This window comes from Henckelia pumila, chromosome 2 (assembly GCF_033568475.1).
Source record: "Henckelia pumila isolate YLH828 chromosome 2, ASM3356847v2, whole genome shotgun sequence".
In the NCBI taxonomy this organism is placed as follows: domain Eukaryota; kingdom Viridiplantae; phylum Streptophyta; class Magnoliopsida; order Lamiales; family Gesneriaceae; genus Henckelia; species Henckelia pumila.
This window is the reverse complement of record NC_133121.1, coordinates 179662966-179673832: the sequence shown is the minus strand read 5'-3', so window position 1 is coordinate 179673832 and position 10867 is coordinate 179662966. Positions and strand designations below refer to the sequence as shown.

The following is a 10867-nucleotide window of genomic DNA, read 5'->3' as shown; positions in this document are numbered from 1 at the left end:
GGAAGAAAATAGGTCCACATAATCGGACTTCTCAAACAAGATGGACTGTTAAGTGCACCATAACATCAAAGAAAGAAGGGGGAAAATACTGCTCCAATAAGCAGAGCGTAACAACCAAGTCAGATTGCAGCTTATCTAACTTGGCTACATCTATAACCTTACTACAAATATCTTTGAAGAAGAAGCATAATCTTATGATGGCGTATCTAACATGTTTTGGCAGCACATCACGTATGAGTATTGGCAGGAAATGCTGCATTAGAACATGACAATCATGAGATTTCAAGCCAGACAACTTCAGCTCAGACATGAACACAAGATTCTTCATGTTCGATGAGTAACCTTTTGGAACTTTTATATCCATTAACGACTAGCACACTTGTAACTTCTCTTTTTTTGTGAATGAGCATGCACTAGGAGGAATATATGTTTTTTTCTCACCAAATTTAGGTCTCAATTCAGGCCTAACTCCCATTTGAATCATGTCCAACCTAGCTGCCACATTGTCCTTAGTTTTTCCTTTAACATTCATCAAAGTATTAATGAGGGATTCAAAAACATTCTTCTCGATGTGCATCACATTGAGACAATGTCTAACATGCAGGTGTTTCCAATAAGAAATATTGAAAAAAATTGACTTCTTCTTCCAACATTTTCTGAAATCTGTTGCTCCTAAATCCTTTTCCTCTGTACTGCCTTCTACATTATTCTCCTTCTCCTTCTTTCTCTTTTTACCTTTCACACTGATCTTTCCAAACTCACACTTTATGTTCGAAATCTTGTTATATAAGGTAACTCCAGATAATGGTGTAGGTGTTTCTCCATGTTCTTCTACGCCATTGAACTCCTTAGTTTGTCTCCGATAGGGATGAAACCGTGGTAAGAATCGTCTATGACCAAAAAATGACATTTTCCTCCCATTTTCCAAATGCTTTGCATAAGTATTTTCTCCGCATACTGGACATGCAAAATAACCATGTGTAGTACATCCACTAAGGTTACCATAGGCAGGAAAGTCATTGATGGTCCATAATAAAACTGCTTTAAGAGTGAAAAACTGTTTTCGATAAGCATCATAGACACCATCAACTCCTTCCCACAATTGTTGCAAATCTTCAACTAGCACATCAAGGTAGACATCTATATCGTTACCTGGCTGTTTAGGTCCATAAATGAGCATAGTTAACATGATGAATTTCCTCTTCATGCACATGTTTGGAGGCAGATTATATGTGGCCAACATGACTGGCCAGCAGCTGTATCGACTACTAAGGTTTCTATGAGGATTAACGCCATCAGCTGCAAGTGCTAAGCGAAGATTTCTTGGCTCACTTTCAAAGTCGGGCCACATATGATCAACCAACCTCCAAGATGGTGAATCAAATGGATGACGTAACTGACCAGCAACTCTTGTGGTTTCTTTATGCCAAGTTAAATTTTTTGAGGTCTCTAAAGATTTATACATACGTTTGAATCTTGGTATGGGGGGAAAATACCACATCACCTTAGCAGGAACACCTTTCTTCTCAATGTTCTTCTTGGTTAGCTTCCAACGCAACAAGCCATATTTAGGGCAGCTTACACAGTCTTTATATTGTTTTCTATAAAGGATGCAATCATTGGAACAAGCATGGATCTTTTCATGACTCAACGACAAACAACTCAATGTCTTTTTTGCATCATACGTTGAGGATGGCAGATTGTGATTATCTGGTAGCATATCCCCAAAATCTGTTAATAAATATGAAAATAGAGCATCACTGACCGGCTAAATCGGTATGATTAAAAATCAACTGGCAAGCGCACCAGGTCAAATTATAGATAGTGAATAAAATTCGAATGTCGAACCCACAGGGACTGTATATATATGATTACCAAAATATATTTATTTCTACTTAATCTAGACTAATGAATAAAGATGATTCAGATTTTAAAATAAATATAAAAATTGCAATTAAAATTTAATTAACTAAAACGCAGCAGAAAACTTTGGATTAATTCAAATATGGGAAAAGCTCGATCAAGGACTCACGTAGGTACCAGACAATTCATGTAACAAGCAGTCGATCTAAGACATCAAACTTAATCTTAATTCAAGGGAATTTTCCTAATTTGTTCGAAGGACTATTTCTAGAACAATCAAACCTATTCAAATATTGATGAACTAATCTTTCGTAATTCTAATCAAATTTGAATGCATGAATAACTATGAAAATTCAGTTTACACTCAAACCGCATAATGAAAACGAATTCTATTTCTAGTCAGTTTTACACTATGTTGAATATCAAAGTGATCGAATTCGAAACCTCCTCTGTCGACTTGGAATTGATTAACAAGCAAGCAAATAACTGGCCAAGAAATTTGCAAGACAAATATAAATTCGATAATCAATAAAATCAAATCAAGTCTAAAAATCTCAAATAAACAAATAAGTTTTATACATAAATTATCTGGCCTAATCACGTGGCCTTGATCGAAAAAGAAAACTACTCAATAAATAAATTCATGATCAAACAAGGTTTTTAATCATGAAAATTAAAAAATAAAATCAAAGAAAAGAATAAGAAAATCTCCCAAGAAGTGGCAGTAGCCGCCTCTGCGTTGTGTTCTCTCTGCTGCGATCCGGAACTCCTTCTCACGTTTGAATAAGTCCCTTAAATATGAGTTTAAAAAGCCCATGAAAAATAGCCCGTAAAATAAGACTTTTTAATTTCCGAAATTCTGATTTTTTTTTTATTCCGGACGTCGCGCTCGAGCGAGCACAACCTCTCGCTCGAGCGAGAGACTCTCTGTTTCGAAGATTTAAATTCACGTATCGCTCGCTCGAGCGAGCACAAGCTCTTGCTCGAGCGAGCATGTTTCTGCCCGAAAAAATAACACAGCACAGATCCTTGCGCGATTGCTTCCTCTTTAGCGCGTTAGCGCCTTCTCATGCGCCCTTCACCTTTTTCTAGCGCGTTAGCACTCTTCCCAGCACCAAACTCAAGTGCAATCGCGCTACAACACTCATCATCAGCGCAACTTAGACCGAATTTGTCTCAAATCTGCTTAGCGACCTATAACAAATCAGTGCAAGTTTTACTTTTCAAGTGCTCATTCCTTCCAACGACCTCTAGACATACCCACCTCCCTTGAGATAATGAATTACATACCTCCGGATTTTGCACCCGGTATTACTTTAGCCCCAATAATTACCCGCTGACTTAGCTATAACTGGCTAGGATACGAAAAATAATTATATTTTTTTCTTTCTAATCCCTCGTCTATAGCCCGGATGGAGCATCAATCCCATTTAATCCGCATACTTAGCCTTAAATTTAATTTTTTATAGGATTTTAATCCTTTCAAAGCCCGGATGGAATTGAATAATTTTTTTTTTTTAGATGCGCCCAAGGTCATAAGTGTCTTACTAGAGTCTCATCAAAATTCATAGAACACAATTAAGATCCACAAACCACATATTGCTGTGCAATGGTCAAACAGACAGAAACTTCATCAAATCTTTCGCTACAATTCACTGTTCTAACATTAGTGCTTAAAAATATTCACGGTTCAACCTACAGTTTCTCATGTCCAGTCAAGAGCAAAATTTTTCAAAAAACCATTTTTTTTTTCAAATAAACTTCATCATCATTGGCTATTATGACTCATCCAACTCATGCAAGACAACACAAACGAACAAAACAAACAATATGAAAACAAACACGAAACATGACAGATGCAACACAAAAACATAGATAATAATGCAATAACTAATCTACCCATCATACTTATCCAAAGCATTGCCCTCAATGCTCCCGAACAATAAACAGAATGCAAGACAAACAAAAACACAATGAAAACAAAAATAATACTCCCCTGTTTTTGATTCATCCTCTTCCTTCTTGACAGTATCCGCTGGGACGGTATCAGCAGTCTAGATTTATTGGCGGGCACGACAAACTGGCATGGGAAAGAAACAAAAATCAAATAAAAACAAAACAAAAAAAAAATAAAAAGCAAAAACAAAAACACTGGGTTGCCTCCCAGTCAGCGCTAAATTTATAGTCTATAGCCCGACTCTACTCCTCTCTTGAGTGGCGACATTCAAGGTGGTTTATCCACCGTCTTTGAAAAACTCAGATTAGTCCTGCACTTGCATGCCACACCATTAAAGAAATTGTGCAAGGGACTAATTCCTGCAGGAAATTGCACCTGCAGACATGCACCAACATCATGCATCTCCTCAACTAAATAAACAGCAGAGCAAGATTTTAAAATTGGGCTCTCAGTAGCCGACTTTAACATTTTAAATATAACTTGCTCATCGTTCAGTCTCAAAACCAACTCTCCTCTCTCAACATCAATTAACGCCCTACTAGCAGCAAGAAAAGGGCGTCCTAAAATCATAGGCACCTCACAATCCTCATCCATGTCAAGAAAAACAAAGTCTAGAGGATAAATAAATTGTTCTATCTTGACTAGGACATTCTCTACGATCCCCCTCGTGTATTTAATAGATCCATCAGCAAATTTAAGGGAGATAGCAGCAGGTTCAATATTTTCTACACCTAGTTTGCGAGCAATAGCATAAGACATTAAATTTATGCTCGACCCAAGATCACACAACACATTTTCAAAAGATAGACTTCCAATTTTACAAGGTATAGAAAAACTCCCTGGATCTTGAGATTTTGTTGGAAACTTCTTTTTCAGCACTGCCGAGCACTCCTCATTCATTGTGACTTGCGTTATATCATTCAATTTCTTCTTATTTTTCAGCAAGTCTTTCAGAAACTTTGCATATCTCGGCATCTGAGCTAATGCATCTGCAAAAGAAATGTTAATATGTAGTTTCTTGAAAATTTCAAGAAACTTTTGAAATTAAGATTCAAACAACAGTTGCTTAGCTCTATGGGGGAAAGGTAAAGTAAATATATCAACATTCTCATTAACTTCAAATTTCGAAGTCTTACCTTTCATACCTGCCGTGGAGGAATTTTTAGCACGCACGTCCTCCTTGACTTCTGAAATTTTCGGCCCCTCTATCATCTTTTCTTTGTCCGTCTTCTGCTCAGGTACTTCAGACTGTGCTCGAGTCATGACCATAATAGCATTCACGCCTCTTGGATTTGGTTCAGTGTTGCTAGGCAACGCTCCAGCAGGCCGGGTTGATAATTGGGTTGCGATCTGACTCATCTGAACTTCTAATTTCTACAGCATACTTTCCTAATTCTGTAAGCGAGCCTCAGTACCAGCCACATATTTCATCATGATCTCCTCAAAACTCGGCTTCTTCTCCTCCTGCTTGGGCTGCCAGTTCTGATTATAGTTATTGTTGTAGGAGTTGTACGGCTGCCGTCCTTGATTTCCTGCAAAATTAGCTGCTTCAACTTCAAACAACTGCTGCTCTTCTTGCAAATTCCCTTGAGCATGATTCACTGGCTCTGATTTCATAAGTGCCACTTGGTGTGTCAGAGCGTCGATCTTTGCATTCAGGGCCATCAAAGCATCGACCTCTAGAACTCCAGCCCTCTTCTCTCTCTTCACATCCGGCCACCCAATGTTACTCTCTGCCATGTTGCCAATGATCTCCCAGGCTTCAGCTGGCGTCTTCCTGAACAAACATCCATTAGCCGCAACATCCAGAATAGATCGAACCGACTGATCGGCTCCATTGTAGAACGTTTGAGTCTGCTGGCTTTGAGATAAGTTATGCTGAAGACACATCCTCAACATCTTCTTGAATTTGGTCCATGCCGCATGTAAAGATTCACCCTCCTTTTGCTTGAATGAGATAATATCTGAAAATAACTTTGCCATCTTCGTAGGAGGGAAATACTTGTTCAGAAAAGTCTGAACAAGTTGGTTCCATGTAGTGATGGAACCCGCAGGCAAATCATCTAGCCACTCAAAAGCTTCACCTTGAAGAGAGAATGGGAATAACCGCAGTCGCACTGCATCAGATGTTACCCCATTAACCTTGAACATGTCGCAAATCGATAGAAAATGCTCCAGATGAGCGTAGGGATCTTCCACAGATGTGCCCCCAAATCTTTCTTGCAGTTGGATCAGCTGAATAGTAGAGGGCTTCATTTCAAAATTGTTTGCCTCAACAGCGGGGCAAACGATGCTAGATCCATAGCCTTCAGTTGGTGGACGGATTAAATCAAGAACAGTACGGTTGTCCGCCATCTATCCTAGCACCTGAAAGCTACAAAGAAAAGAGAGGAATTCAGAATTTAATAAAAAATTAAAATAAAATCTAATCTCAAGAGAAACAAAAATTCTGATATCATAACAGTCTCCGGCAACGGCGCCAAAAACTTGACCGGCTAAATCGGTATGATTAAAAATCAACTGGCAAGCGCACCAGGTCAAATTATAGATAGTGAATAAAATTCGAATGTCGAACCCACAGGGACTGTATATATATGATTACCAAAATATATTTATTTCTACTTAATCTAGACTAATGAATAAATATGATTCAGATTTTAAAATAAAAATAAAAATTGCAATTAAAATTTAATTAACTAAAACGCAGCAGAAAACTTTGGATTAATTCAAATATGGGAAAAGCTCGATCAAGGACTCACGTAGGTACCAGACAATTCATGTAACAAGCAGTCGATCTAAGACATCAGACTTAATCTTAATTCACGGGAATTTTCCTAATTTGTTCGAAGGACTATTTCTAGAACAATCAAACCTATTCAAATATTGATGAACTAATCTTTCGTAATTCTAATCAAATTTGAATGCATGAATAACTATGAAAATTCAGTTTACACCCAAACCGCATAATGAAACCGAATTCTATTTCTAGTCAGTTTTACACTATGTTGAATATCAAAGTGATCGAATTCGAAACCTCCTCTGTCGACTTGGAATCGATTAACAAGCAAGCAAATAACTGACCAAAAAATTTGCAAGACAAATATAAATTCGATAATCAATAAAATCAAATCAAGTCTAAAAATCTCAAATAAACAAACGAGTTTTATACATAAATTGTCTGGCCCAATCACGTGGCCTTGATCGAAAAAGAAAACTACTCAATAAATAAATTCATTTCAAACAAGGTTTTTAATCATGAAAAGTAAAAAATAAAATCAAAGAAAAGAATAAGAAAATCTCCCAAGAAGTAGCAGTAGCCGCCTCTGCGTTGTGTTCTCTCTGCTGCGATCCGGAACCCCTTCTCACGTCTGAATAAGTCCCTTAAATACGAGTTTAAAAAGCCCATGAAAAATAGCTCGTAAAATAAGACTTTTTAATTTCCGAAATTCTGATTTTTTTTTCTGATTCCGGACGTCGCGCTCGAGCGAGCACAACCTCTCGCTCAAGCGAGAGACTCTCTGTTCTGAAGATTTAAATTCACTTATCGCTCGCTCGAGCGAGCACAAGCTCTCGCTCGAGCGAGCATGTTTCTGCCCGAAAAAATAACACAGCACAGATCCTTGCGCGATTGCTTCCTCTTTAGCGCTTTAGCGCCTTCTCATGCGCCCTTCACCTTCTTCTAGCATGTTAGCACTCTTCCTAGTGCCAAACTCAAGTGCAATCGCGCTACAACACTCACCATCAGCGCAACTTTCAACCTGCTCCGAGCGACAAATTTGAAAAATTCATATCTTGAGTTCTTGCCGTCGGATTGACCTGAAATTTGGACAGCAGCTTCAAAGCATCTTGAACTTCATTCTGAACGGTAGAGATCGGATTTATATCTCTCTAAAATTAAATATGATTTTTCGATCAAGGCTTCTCCGTAATTAACTCTTCAAAAATCCATTTTCCTACAAAATTAACCGGGAGAGTGAAATACACACACATGAACTAAAACACATAAAAACAATATGAATGCACATAAAATAGACATAAAAATATCACAAACTAATGCATACAAAATGCACTTATCAATCACTCATCCCATGCCTTGCTTTGGTATTGTACAGTTTCACTAGGGCACTCAACTTTGTGTAACGCTTACATCCATTGTACAATGGTTTCTCTGCGTCCTCCAAAAACTTCACAAATTCTTCTGGATTTTCTGTGTAGTTCTCGTATGCTACCTCACACATATTAGTTGTTTCAAAGTCTTTGTGATAATCATTAGTTGGATCCTGGTTGGTACTCCAATTTACTCTATCATTTTCGGCAGACTCGCCATGCCAAATCCAATTAACATAATTTTGACTAAAACCATGAAAAAAAATATGCTCTTGAATGGACGTAACCGGTCCTTTTTTCAAATTTATACATTTGCAACAAGGACAATGAATTAAATTGGGGTCAACATGGAGATTTTGCAAACAACTGCTGATGAACTGTTCAACACCCTCTTGATACTGTTTAGATCTTCTATCCTAGCGAATCCAAGATTTATCCATAATTCACACTAAAAAATCACACATTTGAAGCAATTAAAATATGAATCTTTTGGTTGTCTTTTCATAGCTGTCTTAGTTCAAACTAAAATCTTTCCACTCAACGTCTAAAAAAGAACCAAAGCACAGTATTTGGTATGAGTTAATTTGTATGATTTGTTAGAAAAACTAAATTAGTGTCTATAATTATATTTGCAGATAGAGGGGACATGGAAATTTAATTTGTTTAATTATGTTGGGAAAAAAAATTTAGTCTCTACAACTGTAATTGCAAGTAAAGGGGGACAATTTCCATGATACGTATAAATAACAAAAACGTAGTAATTGGACAAGATGTGTCCAATGTTCTTTTCAATATCCAGATAATTCACCTATTTGGTGGAAGTTAACAAAGTTGAGTTACCTTTTTGATACAGCTTTACCAATAATTCTTGAACTCCAGGATCCTCAAAAATGACACTAACAGTTAGAGCAACGGCTTCCTGAATAAATGGAAAAATATATTCTCATCAATTGAGTCAACTGATATGAAAATATTTTCTCCAAGAGTCCTAAACAAACATTTAAGGCAACTCCTTGATTTAAAAAATAATAATTTTCCTACTTTGGTGAAGTTAAGCAATACCCTAGTCCAGTGAAAGTGAGATTCTACACTTAGTTCATGACCACAGTAAGTCAAAAGTGCTTGCCTCAAGGAGTCCACAATGCTTCCCAGTAAAAAAGCAAAAGTACATACTTTCGAAAAAACAGAAGAGGAACAAATTAAAGCAAATAAGAGCATGTAGAAACTAGAAAGTCATGTGAGAAATTACATTATATGATGAAAATTTATATAAATTATTTACTTCGCAACAGTTGTTATCATAGTTAAAAAAGTGGACATCAATATACCTTCGCAACCTCCAGAAAGCCTTTGCAAGTGTCCTCAAAATTAACCTGTTATCATAAAGAAACTCTTTCAAAAAGATGAACATTCTCCTGTAAATATATTATAAATCCAGGCATAAAGGTTATTAAATTAATGCCTCGATCTCCTAAAAAGTGAATCAACAATAAACAACATTCTACTATAAAGCGAGTTGGCAACAAGACCATTCTCGAAAAATAAGCAGCTATAAAGAAGACTAATATTCATGACAGATTAGAGTTTTTTTTGGCTCACAGCTAGAGTTTTTTTTTTATTAATCAAATTTATGAAGTCTGTACACATCATTCACAGCCTCGATTTGCTTCTTTATCTGAAATCAAAGAAAGAATATACCAGTCCTACATCATTTTAAGCACAAATGATAAAAGTTACCCAGGCTTCACAGGCCTACGATTTGCATTCATATCGTAAACAACTCTTTATGTCAGACGTATTTCAAGATGCATGATGTCATGTGGGAAGATTTGGACTGGTCTTTACATGAGAACAACATGCTGCTATATCAAAATTGTTCGAACAATTCTGTAGTTCTTAAAGTAATACCTAAACCAGGCTTAGTAACTATAATCAAAGAGCTTTCTGTGGTCTATTCTCACACTAAAACAGCCACCATATTTGAAAGCGGCCAGCAAGATCTATGTGCATTTCAAGATTCAGCAGTTCTTGAGAGGATGTGATAACTTTTTTAGCCTATCTGCGGGCCAATAAAGCCCCTTCCTTTGTATCCATTTTCACACACACATGTACAATTCCTATCATAATCATTTCATACCACGCATTACTGCTGCTTTTGCCATTTTGTTAATATGGGATCGTGACAGGCCCGTTGACTGAATGTTAGTTTATTGTGCCATAAAAAATACAGCACAAAATTAACCGAGAACAAGAGCACATTCCTTCTAATTCCCATATTTTTTGACTTGATTATTTTGCTAAGAGTGTTAACTTTGCAAAAATCCACATAATATTCCTACATAAAGCTTTTCACGAAAAATAATGATTCAACATTGTACCTCAGTTAAGCCTCCAGCAGTAACTTCCAAAGAAAGAAATGTCCGGGTATAATCATCATTGACAAATACTACCCACTTAGTAAAATCAGTCCAGTATCTAAATTTTTAGAACAACAGTCAGCAATGAACTTCAAACTTCTAAAGTATCGACCATTACATAAAAATGTTAGCTTCTTCCATTGTCACTGCGAAAGGGCAAGGGCAAGGGCAAGGGCGAGGGTGCAAAATTACATTTTTCAGAAAATTTTCAAGTGAAAAACTAAAAAATAGTCTAAAACATAAAAATACATAAAAATAGTCTAAAACATAAAAATACATAAACATAGAGAAGGATGTACCTGTCGAATTCTTGGGCAACTATGTAAAGAAATTGAGCATAATTTCTTAGCAAAAGGGAATTGCTGGGATCTTGCGCCAAACCTGTCATTGAAACAAAAATTTGATGTAAAAAGGTAAGCCATACTTACATCGGCAAAGAAGGTTCGGAGATAGAAAAGGAAACAGACTTTCTGCACTGAAATATTCCAAAATATGTAAAACCTAAATTGAAACAAAAATAGAG

The 10867-nt window shown here is 36.7% G+C and overlaps 1 protein-coding gene across 1 annotated transcript; it reads right to left on the bottom strand.

Moving 5' to 3' along the window:
• Positions 1-370: 370 nt before the first annotated feature.
• Positions 371-1720, bottom strand: LOC140879073 (uncharacterized). Its single transcript, XM_073282716.1, has one exon. The coding sequence runs from the start codon at positions 1718-1720 to the stop codon at positions 371-373; it is 1350 nt and encodes a 449-aa protein (XP_073138817.1).
• Between the last annotated feature and the right edge of the window lie 9147 nt (positions 1721-10867).